This window comes from Geotrypetes seraphini, chromosome 13 (genome assembly GCF_902459505.1).
Source record: "Geotrypetes seraphini chromosome 13, aGeoSer1.1, whole genome shotgun sequence".
Taxonomy (NCBI): Eukaryota; Metazoa; Chordata; class Amphibia; order Gymnophiona; family Dermophiidae; genus Geotrypetes; species Geotrypetes seraphini.
Window position 1 is genome coordinate 78,661,871 of NC_047096.1, and position 23,917 is coordinate 78,685,787.

At 46.7% G+C, this 23,917-nt stretch overlaps 1 protein-coding gene across 2 annotated transcripts in view; it reads left to right on the forward strand.

Annotated features, from left to right (window-relative positions):
- KPNB1 (karyopherin subunit beta 1) overlaps positions 1 to 23,917 on the forward strand; it is a 194,307-nt gene that overhangs the window by 131,206 nt on the left and 39,184 nt on the right. For both annotated transcript variants that reach the window (XR_004536789.1, XM_033918352.1), the window contains exons 14-20: positions 989 to 1,060; positions 1,142 to 1,286; positions 2,208 to 2,290; positions 15,518 to 15,625; positions 15,705 to 15,848; positions 15,952 to 16,057; positions 16,171 to 16,285. Coding sequence is in view for 1 of the 2 variants with exons in the window: in XM_033918352.1 (XP_033774243.1) it covers positions 989 to 1,060; positions 1,142 to 1,286; positions 2,208 to 2,290; positions 15,518 to 15,625; positions 15,705 to 15,848; positions 15,952 to 16,057; positions 16,171 to 16,285 (773 nt within the window). In the remaining variant the exon portion in view is untranslated. The remainder of the gene's footprint in view (positions 1 to 988; positions 1,061 to 1,141; positions 1,287 to 2,207; positions 2,291 to 15,517; positions 15,626 to 15,704; positions 15,849 to 15,951; positions 16,058 to 16,170; positions 16,286 to 23,917) is intronic.

Sequence of the window (23,917 nt, forward strand, 5' to 3'; positions counted from 1 at the left end):
GGTACAAAACTGAGCCCACTAGGAACTGACCACGTCACACCCTTACTTAAAGAATCTCATTGGCTTCCTGTAGCACACCGCATTTTATTTAAGATATGCCTACTCACGTTTAAAACTCTCATTTTTCAAACTCCCGCTTTTATCCATAGAGTCTTAATTCCATATACCACTTCTAGAACATTGAGATCACAGGATCAACATCTATTGATCATTCCCTCGTTAAAAATTATTAATACTAGACGGCTCACTATTTTTTCAGTGACAGCTCCTCAGTCCTGGAATGATCTCCCAATACATATAAGAGAAGAAAAGAACCTTGAAAAATTTAAGATTAAGCTCAAAAGTTTCCTTTTTAACGATGCTTTTAGTGAATAATGATCTTTTATTATTTTTTATCCACTTTTTTTTACTGTCTTTCTTCCCCCCCCCATGTTTTTACCTTTGTATTTTGAATTTAATATAGAATGTAACCATTAATGAACTTTCCCGTTGTTTCAATATAATACGTAACAACTTAATTTTTATTTTAAATTGTGTTTGTTTTTGTAACATTGTTTATTTATACAATATTTTACCTATGTTTATAATTATTTGTATTATTTTGTACATCGCCTTGAATGTAGAGAAGGCGATTAATCAAATTATTTAATAAACTTGGAAACTTGGAGTACATGCATATAACACATGTAAATAGCTTTAATTGTACCACAAAATGGAGGTATATCAAATTTATGACCCTTTACTCTGCTATCTGCTTTGATGGGAACATGGATCGGCACAATGCCCTTTTTAGGGTAGAGTAGATCACACAATCTTGTATTCTTTTTCCACCTGCTGGTAGATGGTCATAGACCCTTGGGTTCTGGATTGGGACTAAAGGAAAGAATTTAACTGGCAAAACTTAGTTTCTCCTTCAGCAGAGACCAGAGAATGTGGGCCTATGAATTGAATTTGCTGTGTGTAATAGTTTTTACCCTCTTTCTTTCAGTCTCACATCCAGAGTACATCTGATAGGATCCAGTTTAATGATCTACAGTCTTTGCTGTGTGCTACCTTACAAGTAAGTGCCTGACACAAAGGAGGTTGGTCTTCTCTGTATAGGGTGGAGTGCTATATTATAACTAGTCTCCTTCTCTCTCAGAATGTTCTGCGAAAGGTACAGCACCAGGATGCACTACAGATATCTGATGTGGTGATGGCCTCTCTCCTTAGGATGTTTCAGAGTACAGCTGGCTCAGGTGGTGTACAGGAGGATGCATTGATGGCTGTCAGCACATTGGTGGAAGGTAATCATTAGGCCTTTAGATCTAGGAAGGGGGGAGGAAGGCTTTCATTCTAAGTAGTCTAGTTATTTTGCCATTGTCTGAAATGCTAAAACTAGAGCCCAAAACAATGGGTCCACATCAAAGGATCTCGGAGTGGCTGAAAGTGGGCTACTTTATCCCTTTCAATCAAGAAGCCACTCCAGTGGAATTTACATCACTGATTAAAAATATTGATTGAATTTAGTCTTCATTTAATATGTGCCGACTCTTCAAGTTTCAAGTTTATTTAAGATTTCATATACTGCCCAATCAGCCTTCTAGGCGGTGTCCAATGTTATAAAAACATGTATTGACTAAAAAACATTTAAGATAATAGCACATCATTAAAAACAATAATAGTTATTAAAACATTTAAAAACAAACAAGAACAAAAAGGAAAAGGGCTAGAACTACAATGATCAAGTAGAAAGAAAAACATATAGGGAAAACAAACGGAAGGGTGGCAAAAAATAAAATAAAACTATGTAGCCCTGAAAAGGACATTTAGGTCTCGAAAGCGTCAAGGAAAATAAATGTTTTTAACTTCATCTTAAAATGGTGAAGAATTGATTTTTCCTGTAAATGGGCCGGAATATTATTCCAAAGAGATGGAGCGCTGACAGAGAAAATGGTAGACCTCATTGTATTGATATACTTCAGAGACAGGATAGATAGAAGATTTTTGGCAGACGATCTTAGTCTTAGAAGGACTATAGGTGATAAGAAGATTATTAATAAATTCGGGTTGGCTATTTTGTCTAGTTTTAAAAGTTAGTAAAATAATTTTGTAAGTGATTCTGTGTTCTACAGGCAACCAATGAGCTTTATGAAGGAGGGGGGTGACGTGGTCTAACTTCTTAGTTTCCAGTAGGTTGAAAATGACCGGTTATGGTTTTTTTGCAGTTCTGGGTGGGGAGTTTCTGAAGTACATGGATGCCTTCAAGCCATTCCTGGGTATTGGACTTAAGAATTATGCAGAATACCAGGTATGAATAAGTTGAACATTGGGTAAAACTGGAGGAAGGTTCATAAGATTATGGTGATACTGTATTGGGTAAAGTGGGTGGAAGGTAAGGAATAAAGAACATAGAAACACTTGCAACAACCAAGTTATTTAAATTTGCTTACTATTCCATATACTCCATCAAGAACATTGAGATAGTTGCAAGATAATAGGCTGGTTATTCCATCAGAAGGACAAAGTGCGAATTTACGCGATCAAAAGCTTTTTTTCCTACTTGGCTCCAAGTTTATAGAATCAGCTGCCAAGTCAGATCCGTTTGGAGCTGAATTTAAAGGCATTCAAAAAACTTCTGAAAACACATTTGTTAGCTTTTGGACAAGATATTCCTCAGAATGATCATATTTACTGATTCTACAGGTGATATTCAAAGATTGGCCTAAAGTGACAGCAATACAAAATTGTATGAAAATATATATCTGATTTTAGACAAGTTTGTTTTTATATTAATGGAGTTCTTTATATCATTTTTTTTTTAAATTGTAAATTGCTGTGAACAATTGCATGTTGCGACGGTATATCAAATTTTAATAAACCTAAATGACAGCAGAATTTATGTGACCCATCCATTCTGCTTATCCATGCCAGTTAGTAAGCTCTACAATCCTTTTCCTTATTATCCCTGCAAAATGATTATTCTTTAGCATCTCTCCAGACAGTTCACTGAGGGGTAATAGCTCACTATGATCAGGAGGTGGAGACCGAGATAAAACTTTGGCTGTAATGCTAATAGCTGTGCTTTCCTAGTCTAACCAGTCTATTCTCAGTCTCAGCAAGTGTGGTAAGCTGTGCCAGTCTTCCCTAAAAATGGTTAGTGTAGGCCTGTTGGAAGTTCAGTGGCCTTCTTGTCCCCGTTTGATGCTGGACTGAGTTTGGGACCCTTTCGGCGGTCTGTCATAGAGAGTTGCACAGGGACAGAAATCCCACCTATACCTGCCAAAATCCCATCCGTCCCCGCAAGGAATCCCTCCATCCCCCATAAGTTACCTGTCCCCATAAAAAGCAGCAATTACCATCCAAAGGGCCACAGTGCAGTCTTACAATGAGTGTCCTAATCTGGGTGCTCAGTTGGGCTGGGAGAGTACTGGTGAGTATAGGTGGGGTGGGGCGGAGAGTACCATTGAGGGGTAAGGGATGGGGGAGGGGAGGGGCATTGAACAGCTCTGGCACTTAGTTCCGGTTGGGATCAATGGGTATAGGTGAGGGGAAGGGGTGGTGTAGCATCTTCAGGGCTTATAAGAGTCCAGGGCCTCGGAGTGCTTTCAGCCGCTTTATTCTCGCTCGCCCTATGTAGAGTAGGATTGGGGGGGGGGGGAGTTTGGTAGCTGTTACTTTTCTTCTGTACCTGCTTGTTCTTTTATTGTATATGCCTCATTGTTTGTACTGTGCACCCTTGGGGTGCTTTGGCATTGTTGTCTTTGTTCTGGCATTGTTGTCTTTGTTGTTTGTATCAATAAAAGTTTTTTCAACCTAAAAGCAGCAATTACTTCAGAAAGTTGTGGGGTTTTTAAGCCTTAGTTTATTTAATAAAATACAATGTTTTGGGGGTTTTTAACACCCCCCCTCCTTTTTTAATACCCCCTCCTCTTTATTAAAAAAACAGGAGCACGCTACAGGGGTTCAAAGAAGCTTTGGATAGGTACTTGGAAGACAAAGGGATTGAGGGGTACAGATAAGAGTAGAGGTAGATTATAGGGATGGAATTAGAGGTAAGTTATAAAATTAATCAGGGATCACTGTTCAGGCACTAGGCCTGATGGGCTGCCGTGGGAGCGGACCGCTGAGCAAGATGGACCTCTGGTCTGACTCAGCGGGGGCAACTTCTTATGTTCTTATTTTTAGTAATAATCCATGAGTCACAAAGCAAGGGTTCACCTAGGAAAAGGCAGCATCATATACACTGCAGTGAGCATTAGAACATCAATATATACCCATTGTTAAACTGAAGCCAGATTAATACAGATCGATCCTGCACAGTCAACGCTAAAAGAAAAGTCCTTTTCATACATACAGAACACAACCTCCCTACCCATCACACTGGCCCACTTGCTTCCTTGTCACCATTACCCCACACTCCCTACCCCTGATCCTGTCACCATCATTTCTGTACCCCTTATGCCTGTTCCTGTTACCATATTATCTCCCTTCTGCTTCACCTCATCCAGCTTGCCACTTCACTTTCCCTACCTCTTTCTCTGCCCAAGGTGGAAGGCTATTACCTTGGCTGGCCTGTTTACCACGTTATTCTCTAGCCACCTGTCACGATTGCCTCATTCTCCCTACCCGTCATGATGGTTGTCATCTGTCCCTTTTGCTAGTTCTCATATTAGCCTTACTGCCTGCTTACTTGTCTTTGCTATCTTGTGCCCCCCTCTTCTCACTGTCACTTCACTCTCTCTCTTCATGCTAGCTCTCACTCTTTCTTCTCCTCACCCTGGCCTGCCTGTCACTTCCCTCTCCCTTCCCCCTAGCTGTCTCCCAGAATCCCAAGCCTACCTCTGCCTAAACTGTGGGTCAAATTGACTTTCCTTTTCCTCCTTTCACATGCATGCTAAGTCCCAGCACCCACCAAGCCTTTCCCCCTCCCCCCCTAACCTGACTTAAGCAGCACCAACCAGCTCCTGCCAAGTGGCTGGGCAGGGGGAGTAGGCCCTCTCCCAGCCAGCCACTCCAGTGCCCAGGAACTGCAGCCACCTTCACCACGGCAGCAGGGAGCCATGGAGGGGGAGGTGCAGCATTCTGGTGGGCCGAGCGTGTCCTTGACCATGAGTCTGATGACTGGTCCTTGGTGGAATAGGAAGTAGCTAAAATTGAGATGGGTGCTTATCTCTCTGATGCCGTATGACCTGTTGTGGGTGTCGGCCAAGTTCATGGCTCTCGGGTTGGCCGGGTTGATCGTACCTTGTGGCTCCTGGCTTGGTCGGCAGATGCGGCATCTAAGGCTATGCTGACAAAATTTCTCTTGTGGGGGTCTTTATTGTTTGGCGAGGATTTGGACAAGTTGGTTTAGACCTTAACGGACTAAATTGCCCCGTCTTCCTGAAGACCGGGGTAGCATTGCTCGGGGGCATTTGTGTGATTTCCGCAGGTATGGCCCTGTCTTTTCCTGTCTCTGGGTCTCCCCAGAGCCATTTCATTTAGTGCATACAGTCCTTTCGGGGGCCCGATGGGTTGGGGGGGTGGTCGTGATTCCTCTGTTGATTCTCCTGTTGCCCAATAACTCCTTTCCGGCGCCTTCCTTGGTTCCAGTGGACACTCGGTTCCAAAATCACAACAGATCAGTGGGTCCTGGAGGTGATTCTGGATGTTATGCTCTGGAGTTTTCCTGCTCCTTGCCAGACTACTTTCTTGCTTCTCCTTGGGCAACATGGAAGAAGCGGGCCTTTCATCAGATGCTTAAATTGCTAGATCTCAGCAGTAGTGCCCATGCCTCCGAAGGAGTGTGACACCGGTCCAAGAAAGAGAGGACCTTTTGGCTCATCTTGGATCTGAAGTGGGTCAACAGGGCTTTGAGTTCCGTCTTTTCGCATGGAGACCCAGAGATCTGTCATTCATGCGGTTCACGGTGAGCAATTTTTTTTTTTTGACCTCTCAATCTGATGGAGGCCTAATTGCATATTCCGTTTTGCACCTCCCATCAGCAGTTCCTTTGCTTTGCAATCATGGGTTTTGTGCACTTCCTTTTGGTCTGGCCACGGCTCTGCGGACATTCACCAAGATTATTGTGGTTGTGGTGGTGGCCTTGCGAAAGAAGGGCATTCTGGTTCACCCCTATCTGGACGACTGGTTGATCCAAGCAAAGTCTTTTCAGGAGAGTTCCCGAGTTATGCTCGGGTTGTGAAGTTCTTACAGTTGCTGGGATGGGAAGTCAACCTGTCCAAGAGTCAGTTGCTCTCTCTCAGTGCCTCGAGCATCTTGGGGTTCTTTTTGACACCAGCTTGGGGAAGGTCTTCTTGCCTGAGTGGTCAAGTTGCAGTTCCAGAGTTGTCTTCTGATGACTTCCCTGTGTCTTTGAGTGCAGATTTTTCTCCAGGTCTTGGCGATGGCAGCTTCCCTGGGCATGGTTCGATGGGCCCAGGATCACATGTGCCTGCTTCAGCATGCTCTGCTTCAGTGGTGGTCACCCCAGGTGCACGATTTGGACTCTCCCGTTCCTATTTGGGGGTTAGTTCGTTGCAGTCTCCGTTGGTGCAGGGAGTGAGTCTGGATCAGTCACAGTGGACCGTGCTTCTCACAGATGCTAGTCTCCTTAGACACTCGGATCAGGGCAGCTGGTCTCCGGAGGAGGCGTCAATCACTGTTCTGGACACCAGAGCCATCTGACCAGTGCTGCTAGTGTTCCAGACATTGTTGAGGGGCAAGTCTGTTCTGGTTCTCTCGGACAATGCCACGGCGGTGGCTTATGTCAATCATCAGGGGGGGGGGGGACCAGGAGTTGTCTGGTGGCGCAAGATGCTGTTTTTCTCATGGTGTGGGCAGAGGCTCATCTTTTGGACATCTCGGCTTCCCATATTGAATGTCCAGGCGGACTTCCTCAGTCGTCATGTGCTAGATCCCGGAGAGTGGTGTCTTGGTCCTGCAGCCTTCGAGTTGATTGTGCAGTCTTGAGGGTGCCGGTCATGGACCTGATGGCTATGAATGTCAACGCCAAAGCACCCCGATTCTTCAGTCGGCACAGGGATGTTCAGGCCGAGGAGCTGGATGCTCTGGTACAGCTTTGGCTGACAGCGGGCCTCCTGTACGTGTTTTCTCCATGGCCAATGGTGGGCACAGTCCTTCTTTACATTGCTCGGCACCCCAGCCAAGTAATACTGGTGGTTCTGGACTGGCCCAGGCAACTGTGGTACACGGGTCTGGTTCATCTTCTCGTGGCAGATCATCTTCCACTGTCCTTCTCACTAGACTTTCTGACTCAGGGCCCCATTCCAATGTTCGATCCGGGTCCTTTTTGTCTTACGGCTTGGCTCTTGAAAGGGAATGCCTAGGTAAGAGAGGTTATTCATATAGTGATCTCCACTCTCTTGGGATCCCGGAGGCTTTCCACTTGGGCTTATGTGCAGGTTTGGTGTATTTTTGAAGTGGTGTGTTGCGCGTGGAGTGGTTTTGCTTTGTGCTTCTTTGCCTCACATCTTGGAATTCTTGCAGGATGGCCTGGATAGGGGCTTGGCCTGGTCTTCTCTCCGGGTTTAACTTGCAGCTTTGTCTGTGTTGTGCAGTTTGCTGCAGGGTAAACGTTTAACTTCTTTTCTGGATGTGGTTCGCTTTTTGAGGGCAGCTAAATTGCTTCGGCCTCCAGTGTGAGGCCTTTGGTTCCGGCCTGGTATCTTAATCTGGTCCTGTCCGTGCTGGTGCATGCTCCCTTTGAGCCCCTGAGTTCCTGCTCATTGAAAGACCATCATGGCATTTTTCCTGTTGGCCATTACTTCTGCAAGACGTGTTTCTGAGCTGCAGGCTTTCTCTTGTAGGCCTCCCTTCCTGGAGTTTTCTAGGTAGCAGGTGTTGCTACAACCTATTCCTTCCTTTCTGTTGAAGATGGTCTTGCCTTTTCATGTCAACCAGTCTGTGGTCCTTCTAGTCTTGGGTAGCTGGGAGGGCTCTTTGGAACGGTGTCAGGTCAAAAGCGCGCCGGGACAAAGGCGCGCCCAGACAATTGAGCGCAGTGTGCGCCGCCGAGCCACTCTAAATTACTGTTTTTAGCGCTCCGGGGGGGCGTGGGGGGAACCCCCCCACTTTACTTAATAGAGATCGTGCCGCGTTGTGGGGGCGTTGTGTGGGGGGTTGTAACCCCCCACATTTTTCTGAAAACTTAACTTTTTCCCTGTTTTTAGGGAAAAAGTTCAGTTTACAGTAAAATGTGGAGGGTTACAACCCCCTATAACGCCGGCGCGATGTCTATTAAGTAAACTGGGGGGGTTCCCCAACAAAACCCCCGTCGGAGCCCCTAAAAAACTAATTTAGAGCGGTGCGGCGGCACGCGCTGCGCTCAATTGTCGGTGCGCGCTTTTGTCTTTCGCGCCGTTGTCTATGAACCCTTTGGAACAGATGCAGTTTTGCAAGTTGGATGTCTGTCAGGTCCTTCACTCTTATGTTCAGCGGACCCAGGAGTTCCAGAAGTCGGATCATCTTTGTCCTCTTAGCGGGCCCTCGTAAGGGGGACGTTGCTTCCAAGACTATCATTGTGCGTTGGATCAAAGAGACGATAGCTTCCGCTTATCTTCAGAAGAAGCCTGTTCCGGATTTTCTCAAGGCTCATCCACTCAGTCGAGCAGCTTCTTGGGCTGAGTCTTCTCTTGTGCCTCCAGTGGATATCTGTAAGGCCACAGTTTGGTCTTCTCTGCATTCATTTGTGCGACACTGTCATGTGGAAGTCCAGGTGCATTGGGACACAATGTTTCGTGAGCGTGTTTTGGTGGCAGCCCTCTGGGTTCGCACCCATGATGGGTACTGCTTTGATATGTCCAATCAGTGAACTGTACCGGTCTGGAGAGATACTAAAGAAGGAGAAATTAGGTTCTTGAACCTGCTAATGTTCTTTGTAGATTTTCCAGACTGATACAATCCCCCCCTTCTGTCTGTCTTTCTCTGTTATTCTTTGGGATTTGCATGAATAGTATATTTGTTTTTTTCTGCAGGTTCTAGTATTTTTATAGGATATGGGAGATCAAAAGAACAGTGACTTTGGCTCAGCTTGTGAGCTGTGAGAACATTTTTCTGAGGGGGCTTCTATGCAATTTTCCAACATTATTACTCTGTTAATTACTCCTGTTAGTGTTACAGTTTATAATTAGCATTTCTTAGTTCTGCTTGGCTATTCAGCACACATGGAGTCCGCCAAGTACTATTTTGAGGCCCTCAGTTTGTTTATCATACTCACAAAAGTAAAATAAAAACGTTTCTTGATCATATGTCTCTTTAGCTATAAATTACATTATTATTATTATTATTATTAGACTTAGTCAAAAGGAAAGATTTATAAACTATAAAGAGTTTTACCTTATGCAAAATTATCATTTCTTTAAGACATTAACTATTTTTTTCTGAGGCCCTCCAAGTACCTACAAATCCAAAATGTGGCCCTGCAAAGGGTTTGAATTTGAGACCACTGGACTAGAGGGAAGCACAGCTATTAGTATTACAGCCAAAGTTTTGGCTGTCTCCACCTGCTGTTCATGGTGAGCTATTACCCATCAGTGAACTGTATTGGTCTGGAGAGTCTAAAAGAGAGAAAATTAGGTAAGAACCCAGTTTCTCCTTGTACAATCCCCCTTTATTCTGGGACCAGTGGGTTGTGCATCTCATTCTGCCAGGAAATTTAGGAAGCCTCAGATGATTGAAGTCTTTCCTCCCTCTGATAGCATACACTGGACCATGCCCCTTGGACCCCAGTCTTATCTTCCTACAAGCCAGCCTGTAGGAGCTTATCTTTACTGCTCATGTTTCTTTTTGTATCTTTTTCAATATTTTCTTTCATGGTTTTTCCCTTGTGCTGTGGAAGTTCCCTGTGTTGGGAGATCAGACTACTGGAGAACATCTGCTTCTGGGGGGTTCCTTGCTCTGCAGTAAGCCCCCTGGATAGCCTGCAAGTCAGATCGGGGTTTGAGATCAGGAGCTAGCTCACCCCAGGTTTGTCCACTAGTGAGTGTAGCACAGGCTGAGCGGTTCTGTGGAGGTGCGACTGGGATCAGAGCCAGACTGCATGCCTCCGCCAGGCATTTGCACGACATATCCCAGAGTGGCGGAGGTCACCAGCCATGGTGGTCATGCCGATGGAGCAGTCAGAAGACTTGAAATCCATTTTTTTGTGGCTTTAGATCTTCCTTTATGCTATTTCCAGCATTGCCTGCAGCTTCTCCCATATAGCCTGTTAGTGATTTTGGGGGGTCTTAAAAAGGGGGTTTTGGGTGCTTTACCTGCATGCCCTATCTCTCCCCACCTCTAAAATCCCCAAATTGCCATCTTTTAGGGATTCCTGTTTTCCAGGCTATTGAATGTAAAATTGGCACCCGTGGTGGCAATCTTGAATTTTTCCCGATTTGAATAAAACTATTTTTTTTATAGTTAGAGCTTCGTTTTTTGCTCCAAACTTCTCAGATGGCCTCTCCAGAACAAGATGCCATGGATTCCTGCCTCATTTGCAGTGGATGTCTGTCAGATGTGTCGCTTTTTCTCCACATGCGCTGTGGCCCACAAAGTTTGCACAGATGCGGTGCGGTGCCGTCCACTTCCGGGGAGAAGGGGGTTCTCTACTTGTGCCTATTGCCCCAATTCCTGGGGAGAGCGCTGGTAGCATATCGGTGAAACGCAAGTGCGATTCTGGCGAAAAGCCTTGCAAATCATCCAACACTCCAAATCTGAGGTGCACAGAGTGGCTTTTGCCAGGGGAGACCTTTCTCCCCTGGATTTTATGAATATGCTGTTATCAGACATATTTGGTTAAGAAGTCTATGCCTGATGTCACTCCACCGGCATCTGGGACGCCCATGGGGATTGTGCCTCCGCTGGACCCAGGTAGTTTGGTTTGTTCTCTGGCAGGGACCCTGGTGCCCAAGAGGGTGATGCCTGCGATTGAATTGGGCACACATTCTCGATTCTTCTACTTTCGTAGGGATGTTCTACGGTGTCTGAATGTGGCAAATATGGCAGAGCTTCACGATTAAGATCAGAGTGGGTCCCAGGATCTGGCAGACTATTCCACAGTGTGCAGATTTTTCAAACCCACTTGTCTTGAAGACCTCATTGCGGAATCTCTGCAGCAATTAAAATTGCAATCGGATCAGCCGGTTCAGGCAGAATGTGTTCTCATGAGTGATCAGAGGCCACAAACTGCCTCCTTTCCTGATAATCCCGATATGGTTAGTATCCTGTCAGATATTTGGGATAATCCAGAGGGCGCTTTGAAATGAGCTTGGGCCATGGTGAGGCTTTATTCCCATGGTAAGTTTTACCAAGCGCTTTGCTTCTCCGAAGGTAGATTCCGCTGTGGCTCAGGTCACCAAGCCTACTTCTCATCCTACTGACGGAGGGGTGGTTCTGAAAGATGTTCAGGACAGGCATGTGGATTTCATCCTTAAATGCCTATTCGATTTGGCTATGATCAGTGTCAAAATGGTGACAGCTTTGTTCTTCATGGCTCAGGCATGCCACTCCAAATTACGCCATGACCCTGACCCTGACACTGGTGCTGCGCGATATGGATTTTCTCATCTCAGGGGTGGATTATATGGCTGCATTATGACATAGTGAAAGTTTTTGCCAAACTGGACACTTATTGGTGTCCACCCGGAGGATGTTGTGGATCATGCAGTGATCTGGGGACTCTTCCTCATAAGGCCACATTGAGCATGTTGCCCTTTAAGGGACAGCTTCTGTTCGGCCAGGGTCTGGATGACCTTATTGTGAGTGTCAAACACAAGGCTTTGCCCAAGAGCATGTCCCATCCTTCCAGGAGTTTGGGGTGTTCTAATTTTCATCCCTTTTGACATCCTCACCAGTACTCCGGTCCTCCCTCTTCAGGACAGAGGTGCTCTTCATCTTCCAGACCACGCTTCGGTGGGCCTGTCCATCATCCATCCTTGATTAGATGGCTGGCAGCTCCCTGTAAGAAACATTCTGACACCAGTCCTCCGGCCCCTCTCCCGCGCATCGGGAGGTGGCTGTCGGCCTTTCTGGAGGAATGGGAGACCCATCACGTCTGACCGCTGGGTTTTGGACTTATCTGCTATGGGCTCAAATTGGAGTTTCTCTGTCCTTGCTGGATTCCCCCGTGGGCCGCCCCTAGAAGCTACTTCAGGTGGAGACCATGTTCTGCAGACTTTTAGATCTTGCAGCAATCGAACCCGTGCCGAAGTGTGACTTGGGCTCTGGGAGATACTCTATACATCATTGTTCCAAAGAAGGGCTCCAACGATTGAAGACAGGTTCTGGATCTCGAAGCTGTCAATGCTGTGCTGAAATTGCCCTACTTCCATGTGGAGATGGTGCCTTCTGTCATTGCTTTGGTGGCGCCGGGGGAGTTTTTGGCCTCCCTGAACCTAATGGAGGTATCTCCATATTCCCATCTTTCTGGTGCACAGTAAGTTTCTACGGTTTCATATCTTGGAGCAGCACCTTCAATTTATGGCTCTTCCCTTCGGATTGGCGATGGTGCCCATGGCTTTCACCAAGGTGATGGCGGCAGTGCATCTCCGTTTCCTGGGTGTCCTGGTCCATCTGTATCTAGACGACTGACTGATCAGGGCTCCCTCTCTGGCAGAAGGGCTCCGGGCAGTCCAGCATGTGGTTCACTTGCTGCAGTGTCTGGGCTGGGTGATCAACTTTTGCAGGAGTCACATAGAGCCCACCCAGGATTTGGAGTACCTGGGGGTCCGCTTTCACACAGGGCAGAACAGAAGTGTTCCTCCCAGCTTCTCGTCAGGAGGAGCTTTGGAAAGTTATCAGGGACCTTCTGGCCACTCCAACCCCGACGACTTGGCAGTATCTCCAGGTCCTGGGGCTTATGGTGGCGACGATCGATGTAGTTCCATGGGCCAGAGCCAGACTGTCCTCTGCAGTGGATCAGTTGTTTGCCTGCCTGCCCTGGATGGTGACAGCACGCAGCAGCATGGAATGGTGGTTGTGTCCCCTATCGCTGGACAGGGACCTTCCACTCTGGATTTCGGATTGGGTGACCCTATCAATGGATACGAGTCTCTCCAATTGGGCGACAGTATGTGTGTCTATCCTCGTACAGGGCCTGAGGGCACCCTTGAACTCAAGTGGTCGATAGTCGCCTGGAACTGAGGGTGATTCGGCTGGCCCTTCTCCATTCCCTGGGTCATCTCCATCATCAAACTGTCCATGTTTCGTGCAATGCCATGGTAGTGGCTTACGTCAGTTGTCGGAGGCACGAGGAGTCCCTGAGCGTGGAGGCTCAGTTGCTCTTTTGCTAGGTGGAGACATATTGTAGCGCTATCTGTGGCTCTTGTGGCAGGTGTGGACAACGTTCAGGCGGACTTTCTCAGTTGCCAGATGCTGGACCCTGGAATGCTCCCAGAGAGCATTCGAGTGCATAGTACACCAGTGGGGAGATCTCATTGTGACTGCAGAAAACAAAAAGGCTGATCGGTTTTACAGTCGAGACACTTTGGTGCAGCCCTGGTCCTGGGAGGGTGTTCTTTATGCCTTCCCTCTGTGGCCCATGATAGGGTGTCTGTTGCGTCGGATAGCAGAGCACAGGGGGCTGGTGATCCTGGTGGTTCCTGATTGGCTGTGGTATGCCGATGGGGTTGAGGGCTGTGGTTGCCTTGCCACCCTCATCTCCTCACACAGGTCTGATCACTCTGCAGGATCCAGACCGCTTTGGTCTTACGGCATAGCTCTGCGGTGATTGCTACATTGCTTCACAGTAAACGGACATCCACGGTGGTGGCCTATGTGAAGGCTTGGCAGTGCTACCAAACATGGTGTGCCAGCCAGGAGGATCCTTCTCCCTCTCTTCCTCGGGTGCTGGAGTTTCTGCAAGATGGCCTGAAAAAGGGTCTTACAGTGGCTTCGCTCCAGGTTCAGATTGCAGGTCTGTCCTGTATGGAACCTCTTTACCTTAAGAGGCTCATTGGCGGTTCATCGTGTTCTGGTCCATTTTCTAAGTGGCATGATTCGTCTGAGGCCTCCTTTGCGCCTTCCTTGTCTGACGTGGAATCTGAATCTACTTCTCCGCTCCCTGGCTCGCCCGCCTTATGAGCTTTTTAAGCAAGGCATCTTTGATGATCTCACAATCAAGACAGTCTTCCTTTTGGCTGTCACTTCAGCCTGGAGAGTTTAGGATCTTCAGGCTTTTTCCTATTGGTATCCTTTCCTGCATATTATATAGTGATATAGTAAATGATGGCAGATAAAGATGCCGTGGTCCTGCTGTGTACGGTTCCTTCCTTTCTTAGTGGTTTCTGCCTTCCATATGAATCAAGAAGTCCGGCTTCCAGTGCTTGTTCCTTCTGGTTCAAAATCTCAGGACCAGGTGCTGCAGTCCCTGGATGTGCACAGGCTCTTGCTGCAGTATTTGGAAGTTACCAACGAGTTTTGTCTCTTGGACCACTTGTTTGTCCTGGTGGGTCCTGCATGCCAAGGCAGGCCTGCTTCTAAGGCTACCATTTCGAGGTGAATTTGAGCAGCCATTTCTGCGGCTTATGTAGAGGCAGCTAAGAAGCCACCCCTCGGGGTGCGGGTTCATTTAACCAGAGGGGTTTCCTCCTGGGCTGAGTCATTGGCAGTTTCTCTGGATGAGATCTGTAGGGCTGCTGCATGGTCCTCCTTGCACACCTTTACCAAGTTTTACAGGATTGATGTGGCAATCAAGCAGGATGCTACTTTTGGTGCCTTGCCCTAGTTGCACTCCCCTAACACTATTCCTGCCATGTGTGACTGAAGTATTCTGTTAGCTTGATTTTTCTATGTAGCATTCTGTCGTAATTTGTTTTGTTCAGTTTTCACAATAATGGAGGGGATATTTGTGAAAGGGAGGGGAGACAGGGGTTTGCTCTGTATTATTTGTGTTTATAAAATGAGAATTATACAGAATAGTCTCTCTTTATTCTTAAATAAAATAAGTTCAGTATAAAATCATAACTATTTGAGGCTTGTGCAGGTGGGATCTGGCAGCTTGCAGGACGTGGACTGAGCTCGTGGGGACTGATAAAATTTTTCCCCCGTGTCATTCTCTAGAATTGGTAAGCTAGATTTCGGTTTCTGACCAGCCTTTATAAGAATGCCATCTGGCTGGGTTTAGCACTAAATTTAGGGGAGTGTCTAGTTCAAGCACCCCCTTCTGACAGTGCAGGCTGTGTCTCCCCTTAGCACTGCTTTGTGGTTTTATGTTTACTAACCTGTTATTGCATTTTTGTATTGTTGAATTTGATTTTGCACTTGTTGCCATGAGCAGAATTGATTTGTCTGGCGGGGAGTTCCCCGTTCCTCTCTCTATTGTTTATCTTCTGTAGATTTTCCTGGCTGCTTTAAGACTGGTGTCCAAGGGGCATGCTCCAGGGTATGCTATCGGAGGGAAGAGTTAAGACTTCAATTATCTGAGGCTTCCTACAGTTCCTGGTGGAAAGGGACGCACAACCCACTGGTCCCAGAGTAAAGAAAAGATTTACAAGAAAGATGATTAGCAAAGGTAAGAACCTAATCTTTCGTTATATCTGGTACTTATTTGCTGTAGGTGTGTCTGGCTGCAGTGGGTTTGGTGGGAGACCTGTGCAGAGCCTTGCAGTCCAATATCTTACCTTTCTGTGATGAGGTGATGCAGCAGCTGCTGGAGAACCTTGGAGTAAGTACAGCTTTAATTTGTGCTTTGTAGGCTCAAAACACTTGACCATGGATGGCATATTTCTGGGTTTGTTTTACAGAATGAAAATGTTCATCGCTCTGTGAAACCTCAGATACTTTCTGTGTTTGGTGATATTGCTCTTGCTATTGGAGGGGAGTTCAAAAAGTATTTAGAAGTGGTGTTGAATACATTGCAGCAAGCATCCCAAGCCCAGGTGGATAAGGTACAGTTATCTAAATCTCAGTTCTGGGTCCCATGGCTCTAATGTCAAAATTTGTATGCATGTGTGAGCTGTGACCTGGGCTCTGCTGTTGTCTCCCTTCCAGGCAGACTATGACATGGTGGATTACCTGAATGAGTTGAGGGAGGGCTGCCTTGAAGCATACACTGGCATCATTCAGGGCTTGAAGGGTGATCAGGAAAATGTAAATCGTGAGTATTTGACAGTACAGGGAAAGCATGTGGCATTGCAGAAAGTCTCCCGCTTTGGACAGATTGTCCATAGGTGATGTGATGCATGCAACTGACATAATCTTCCTTTTCAGCTGATGTGATGTTGGTGCAACCCAGAGTAGAGTTTATTTTGTCTTTCATCGATCATATTGCTGGAGATGAAGATCACTCTGATGGGGTGGTGGCCTGTGGTGCTGGATTGATAGGGTAAGTTGTGTGTGTAGTTGTGCATACTGGGCTCATCATTTAACATAATTGTTTAATACAAATTTACTATATTGGCATGTTGCAAGCGATCTCAGTGGTTGACATACTAAAATATAAAACTAGACAGGAATGCCATAAAATATAGAACAAACATAAACTACATAAAAATTGTAAATATGGCATTAAAATATGATAGTGACTGTCTAAATACAATTAACACATCAATTCTGTTCCCTGAAAGGTCAGATGTGCCAAATGCTTGGATAAAATAGGTCTTCAACCTTTTTAATTTAGGTTAAGATTCAGTGGCCTAAGTCATTGTTTCTCAATTCTGTCCTGGAGTGCCCCCTTGCCAGTCAGATTTTCAGATATCCACAATGAATATGCATGGAAGAAATTTTGCATATAATGGAGGCAGTATATGCAAATCAAGGTTCTACATATTCATTGTAGATATTCTGAAAACCTGACTGGTAAGAGCGTACTTCAGGACTAAGTTGAGAAACAATGGTCTAAGTCAACTTGAAAGTTGATTCCAAAATTCAGGGGCAGCCTAGAACACCACCCTGGCCAGTGTAGATGGCCCCAGTGAGCCTCTGAAAGTGGTAGAACCTCTATCTGTTGAATATTGACCCTTAAATCTTACGGCCTGCACAAACTGTCCTGCTCGCTAAAGGAAGCAATACTTCTCATGAGAGACCTTGTAACAATCTGCTTCCTTAAAAATCCTCCAGACCAGTCCAGATGCTTGGGATATAGGTTTCTACCAGCAGATTGAAACTGAAGGTTATAGGTTTGTCATAAGGTCTGTGCAGTCATCAGTCAATGTTTCTCGGCATGTGTGGTAAGCCTGTGCATTCTGATTAGGCCCTGGGTGCTGGGAAGTTCCCAGTGGCAAGTGGTTGTTAGCACAAAAAAAGCTAGTGAACCTTCTCCCTTTGTTCCTATCTAGGGGCTGAGGTTTGCAAAGAATAAGGTGAAAGATGAAAGTAGGACTGCCTCATAATGGGGCAGGCTTTGAGTCCTGAATTTGTCTCAGAAGGGTATGAGTTGGTCAGTATATTTGGCTGTTCAAAAGAACCAGTTCTTTCAAGGAGGCTGTCATGGAGGAAGGGACTTTAGAGCACTGCTTTCAGGACAGTTTAAGGAGGACAATGAAGGAGTGCCGCAGGGATCTATACTGGGACTGGTGTTAACATATTTACAAATAATCTGGAAATTGGAACAACGAGTGAGCTAATTAAATTTGACACTAAATTTTTCAAAGTTGTTAAAACGCACACGGATTATTGTGAAAAATTGTAGGCAGACCTTAGGAAATTGGAAGACTGGGCATCCAAGTGACAGATGAAATTTAATGTGGACAAATGCAAAGTGATGCACATTGGGAAGAATAACCCAAGTCAGTTACCAAATGCTATGGGTCATTTTGGGGGTTAGCGCCCAAGAAAAGGATCTGTGTGTTGTTGTAGACATTATCCCAGGACAAGCAGGCAGCATATTCTTGACTGATGGATGACGGCACCGACGGAGCCCCGGTACGGACAATTTTAGAGTGATTGCACTCTAAGAACTTGGGAAAGTTCTAGCAGGCCGCACCGCGCATGTGCGAGTGCCTTCCCGCCCGACGGAGGAGCGTGGTCCCCAGTTTCTTAGTTTCCGCGGAGCTAAGAAGACACACGTTTCAACGGCTGTTGAAAACTTTTTTCTATTTTCGCCTTCCCGCTCGCGTAAACTCGTTGGGAAATATTGTTTCCCTCATTTTATTTTCTTTTCTTTGTTAAAAAAAAACAAAAAACAAACTTAATTCGTTTTTCTTTCTTTTTTTCGGTTTCGCCCCAGCGGGGCCTGTTGCCGCCATCGAGGCCTCGGCCTTCGATTTGGCTGAAGCCGTTTTTACATTCATGCCCCCTCAACCTGGGTTTAAGAAGTGCCAGCGGTGCGCTCAACCAATTTCACTCACAGACCCGCACAACTGGTGTCTACAGTGTCTTGGTCCTGACCATCGAGCGTCTACTTGCACCCGCTGTGCCACTCTTAAAAAGAGAACTTTAAAAAATCGACAAATCCAACAGCGATTATTGTTTGGTATCGAGATGTCGGATTCGGCGGCACCGGTCCCCACTTTGACCCCGACGCAGTCGGCACTGTGCGACACTGCGCCGGCGTCGCACCCTTCAGGTAAGCCGGCTAAGAAGCCTTCCCCGCTGGAGCGCCCTCCGGTCTCAGTGGCAGTGAGCCCAATCCTGCCGACCTCGAGGCGCCCGCGGAAGCGCTCCGCTCCGATTGAGGTAAGCCCCTCGACATCGGGTTCCTCTTCGGAGTGTAGAGCGGCACCCAAGGTACCGCAGAAGAAAAATGCGGTACCGGTGCCTTCACTGGACGAGCGCATTGCCGCCGTCCTGCAAGTACAGCTTAAAGAACAACTACAGCAGCTGTTACCTGCCCTTCTGACACCGAGCCTTCCAGTCCCGGTCCGGTCTGAGCCTCCGGTACCGACAGTGGAGCAGCCTCCTTTGTCGGCATCCACCTTGTCGGTACCGATGCATACCACTTCCTCGGTATCTATGCCAGTCTTAGCGCCGGAACCGAGATCCTTACACCAGGCTGTTCAAACATCGGCACCGACACAGCCTATAACATCTCCCGGTACCGTTTCACAGAGGTCTGGGAAGTCGATGCATAAAACTCGACACCTAGAACCCTCCACACCGGAATCCCAGGACCGCAGTTTTCAAGTGCGGGACCCTGATCTCTGGGGCGATTCGGAGGACCCTCTTCTATCAGAGGGAGAGTGTTCATCAAGAGAAGAGGATCCTTCTGTTTTGGATACATCCTCTAAACCTGATGCAACTTCTTTTACCTCTTTTCTCAAAGAGATGTGTGAATCTCTCTCTATTCCCTTGGAGGCTGAATCCAAAAAATCCAAGGCATTTCTTGATGCTCTGGATTTTGACCAGCCTCCAAGGGAATTTCTCAAACTGCCTCTCCATGACATATTAAGAGAGACATTTTACAAAAATCTAGAGACACCCTTGACCATCCCAGGAGCTCCCCGCAAACTGGACTCCTTATATAAGGTCATCCCTATTCCAGGCTTTGACAAGCCGCAACTCCCCCACGAGTCCTTACTGGTGGAATCTACTTTAAAGAAATCCACGGGGGCTAGTGTATACGCTTCTGTCCCTCCTGGCAGAGAAGGTAAGGCCATGGATAAGTTTGGCAAGAGGTTGTATCAAAATGCGATGCTAGCAAATAGATCAGGGAACTATGCTTTCCATTTTTCTTTTTACCTTAAGCATCTCATTCAGACTTTGTCATCTTTTGAGAAATATCTCCCTGACCGTAAAAAATCTGCCTTTCGCCAAACTTCTTCATCGCTTTTATAACTGCGCAAGTTTATGGTCAGATCAATCTATGACACCTTTGAGCTGACCTCTAGGGCCACGGCTATGTCGGTAGCTATGCGGCGACTGGCCTGGCTCAAAGTTTCAGAACTCGATGTCAATCATCAAGATCGACTGGCCAATGCACCTTGTTTGGGGGATGAGCTGTTTGGACTCCACTACTCAGAAACTCTCAGCTCATGAGACTCGATGGGACACTCTCCTTAAGACATAAGAAGAAGACCCCACCTACTAGGCCTTTTCGCCAACAATCGGCCTATCAACGTAGATTTGTGGTTCGTCCTTTACCTCAGACCCAGCAGCAACCCAGGCGTCAGAGGCAACAACAGAGACAAGCTGCTAGACCAGCACAGCAGCAACAGCAAGTGAAACCTCTCCCTTCACAGAAATCAACTCAACCCTTTTGACTTGGTTCTCCAGGACATAGCCAGTCTCCCTCCTTCTGCCCATCTTCAGCAGCCCATAGGAGGACGCCTTACTCATTTCATAAGCCGTTGGGAAATCATCACCTCGGATCAGTGGGTTCTCAACATCATCCGCCACGGCTACTCTCTCAATTTCCAGACTCTTCCTGCCCAAAGTCTGCCAAGAGAGTCTGCTTTGAACACTTCTCAGTCTTCCCTCCTTCTTCAAGAGGTTCAATCCCTCCTTCTTCTGAACGCCATAGAGGAGGTTTCTCTGGATCAAAAGGGGCAGGGATTTTACTCCCGTTACTTTCTAGTTCCCAAAAAGACAGGAGATCTCAGACCCATTTTAGATCTTCGCGATCTCAACAAATGCTTGGTAAAAGAGAAATTCAAGATGCTTTCTCTAGCTACTCTTTATCCTCTTCTCAATCAAGGCAACTGGCTATGTTCCCTAGATCTCAAAGAAGCATACACTCACATACCGGTCAATCTGGCCTCCAGACAGTACCTCCGCTTCATGATCAATCATTGTCATTACCAATACAAGGTGCTACCCTTCGGTCTGGCATCCTCTCCCAGAGTGTTCACCAAATGTCTGATTGTGGTGGCCGCCTTTCTACGTTCCCACCACCTTCAGGTGTTTCCTTACCTGGACGATTGGTTGATAAAGGCCAGTTCTTCTCAGATAGTACTCCAGGCCACCAACCAGACCATCATGTTTTTACAACTTCTGGGGTTCGAGATCAATCTACCCAAATCTCATATTATCCCCACTCAGAGACTTCAATTCATTGGAGCGGTGCTGGACACAGTCCTCATGAGAGCTTTTCTGCCGTCCAACCGTCTTCACACTCTCCAATCTCTGTGTCAGCAGGTGCTTCATCAACGTTCCATCTCTGCCATGCAAATGATGATACTCTTGGGTCACATGGCCTCCACAGTTCATGTCACACCCTTCGCACGTCTCCACCTATGCACTCCTCAATGGACCCTAGCGACCCAGTGGTCCCAAGCAACGGATCCTTGCTCACGACGCATATCTGTGACATCCTCTCTTCATCACTCTCTACAATGGTGGTTGATATCCTCAAATCTCTCCAGAGGTCTTTTGTTCCATCTACCTCCTCATCAACTTGTCATCACCACCGACGCCTCCCCTTATGCCTAGGGAGCTCATTTGAACGAATTCCAAACTCAAGGACTTTGGACAGCCCAGGAAATGAAACATCACATCAACTTCCTGGAACTCAGAGCGATGTTTTATGCCCTCAAGGCCTTCCAGCATCTTCTCTTCCCTCAGGTCTTTCTACTGTGCACAGACAATCAAGTTGCGATGTACTACATCAACAAGCAGGGTGGGACGGGCTCTCGCCTCTTGTGCCAGGAAGCCCAGAAGATTTGGGCTTGGGCCACAGATCACCACCTCTTCCTAAAAGCTATCTACATTCAGGGAGAACAGAATTCCTTGGCGGACAAGCTCAGCAGAATTCTCCAGCCTCACGAGTGGACACTCGATCCTTTCACTCTGCAGTCCATCTTCGCTCACTGGGGCACTCCTCAGATAGACCTCTGCAGCTCCTCACAATCACCAGCTGCCCCTATTCTGCTCCAGACTCTCCTCTCCTCACCATCTGGAAGCGGATGCATTTCTCCTCGATTGGTCCAATCTATTCCTGTACGCTTTCCCTCCTCTACCTCTCATGTTAAGAACCTTGTTCAAGCTCAAGAGGGAACGAGCCACCATGATTCTGATTGCTCCACGGTGGCCCAGGCAACATTGGTTCTCCCTTCTACTTCAACTCAGTTCCAGGGAACCCTTTCTTCTTCCACTGTTTCCTTCGCTGCTTACACAACATCAGGAGACCCTTCTGCATCCCAACCTTCAGTCTCTGCACCTGACAGCTTGGTTTCTCTCGGGCTGACTTCTCATGATACTCTTTTGTCTCAGCCCGTTCGTGCCATTCTGGATGCCTCCAGGAAACCGGCCACTCTGCAATGTTACCATCAGAAGTGGACACGGTTTTCTTCCTGGTGTCTTCTTCATCATCATGATCCCACCTCCCTTGCAGTGGAGACCTTGTTGGATTATCTTCTTTCTTTGTCTGACTCTGGCCTCAAGTCTACTTCAATCAGAGTCCACCTCAGTACTATTGCTGCTTTTCATGAGCCAGTCCATAGAAAACTCCTCTCAGCTCATCCCTTGGTGTCCAGGTTCATGCGGGGTCTTTTCAATGTAAAACCACCTCTTAAAACCCCTCCTGTTATCTGGGATCTCAATGTAGTTCTTTCCGCCTTAATGAAGCCTCCTTTTGAACCTTTGGCTACCGCTCCTTTCAAGTTTCTCACTTGGAAGGTACTTTTCCTTATTGCTCTTACCTCTGCCAGGAGAGTCAGTGAGCTACATGCACTAGTTGCGGATCCACCTTTTACAGTCTTTCATCATGACAAGGTGGTTCTGCGTACACATCCAAAGTTTCTCCCTAAGGTTGTCTCGGAATTCCATCTCAACCAATCCATTGTTCTGCCTGTCTTCTTTCTGAAACCTCACTCTCATTCTGGAGAACAAGCTCTGCATACTTTGGACTGTAAGCGGGCTCTGGCTTACTATTTAGAGCGTACTAAGCCCCACAGATCAGCTCCCCAACTCTTTCTGTCCTTTGATCCGAATAAATTGGGACGTCCTATTTCTAAACGTACGTTGTCTAATTGGCTGGCAGCGTGCATTTCTTTCTGTTATGCTCAGACCGGACTGACACTGGAAGGTTCTGTCATGGCCCATAGAGTTCGAGCTATGGCAGCATCTGTAGCTTTCCTCCGCTCCACGCCTATTGAGGAAATCTGCAAGGCTGCTACTTGGTCCTCAGTTCATACTTTTACATCTCATTATTGTCTGGATGCTTTCTCCAGACGGGATGGACACTTCGGCCAATCTGTTTTACAAAATTTGTTTTCCTAATGGCCAACCTTCCCACCATCCCTCTTTTTGTTAGCTTGGAGGTCACCCATCAGTCAAGAATATGCTGCCTGCTTGTCCTGGGATAAAGCACAGTTACTTACCGTAACAGGTGTTATCCAGGGACAGCAGGCAGATATTCTTGCGTCCCACCCACCTCCCCGGGTTGGCCTCTTAGCTGGCTTATCCTAACTGGGGACCACGCGCCTCCGTTGGACGGGAAGGCACTCGCGTGTGCGCGGTGCGGCCTGCTAGAACTTTCCAAGTTCTTAGAGTGCAATCACTCTAAAATTGTTCGTACCGGGGCTCCGTCGGTGCCGTTACCCATCAGTCAAGAATATCTGCCTGCTGTCCCTGGATAACACCTGTTACGGTAAGTAACTGTGCTATATGATGAAACCTTCCACCCAATGTAGTGGCGGCCAAAAAAGCAAACAGGATTCTAGCAATTATTAAAAAAGGGATGGTTAACAAGACTAAGAATGTTATAATGCCCAAGTATTGCTCCATGGTGCGACCTCACCTAGAGTATTGAGTTCCATTCTGGTCTCCTTATCTCAAGAAAGATATAGCAGCACTAGAAAAGTTTCAAAGAAGAGTGACAAAGATGATAAAGAGGATGGAACTCCTCTTGTATGAGGAAAGACTAAAAAGGTTAGGACTTTTTTTCATCTTGGAAAAGAGATGGCTGTGTGGAGATATGATTGAAGCCTACAAAATCTTGAGTAGAACGGCTACAAGTAGATCAATTTTTCACTCTGTCAAAAATGACAAAGACTAGGGCACTTGAAGTTACAGGGAATACTTTTTAAAATCAATAGGAGGAAATATTTTTTCACTCGAAGAATAGTTAAGCTCTGGAATG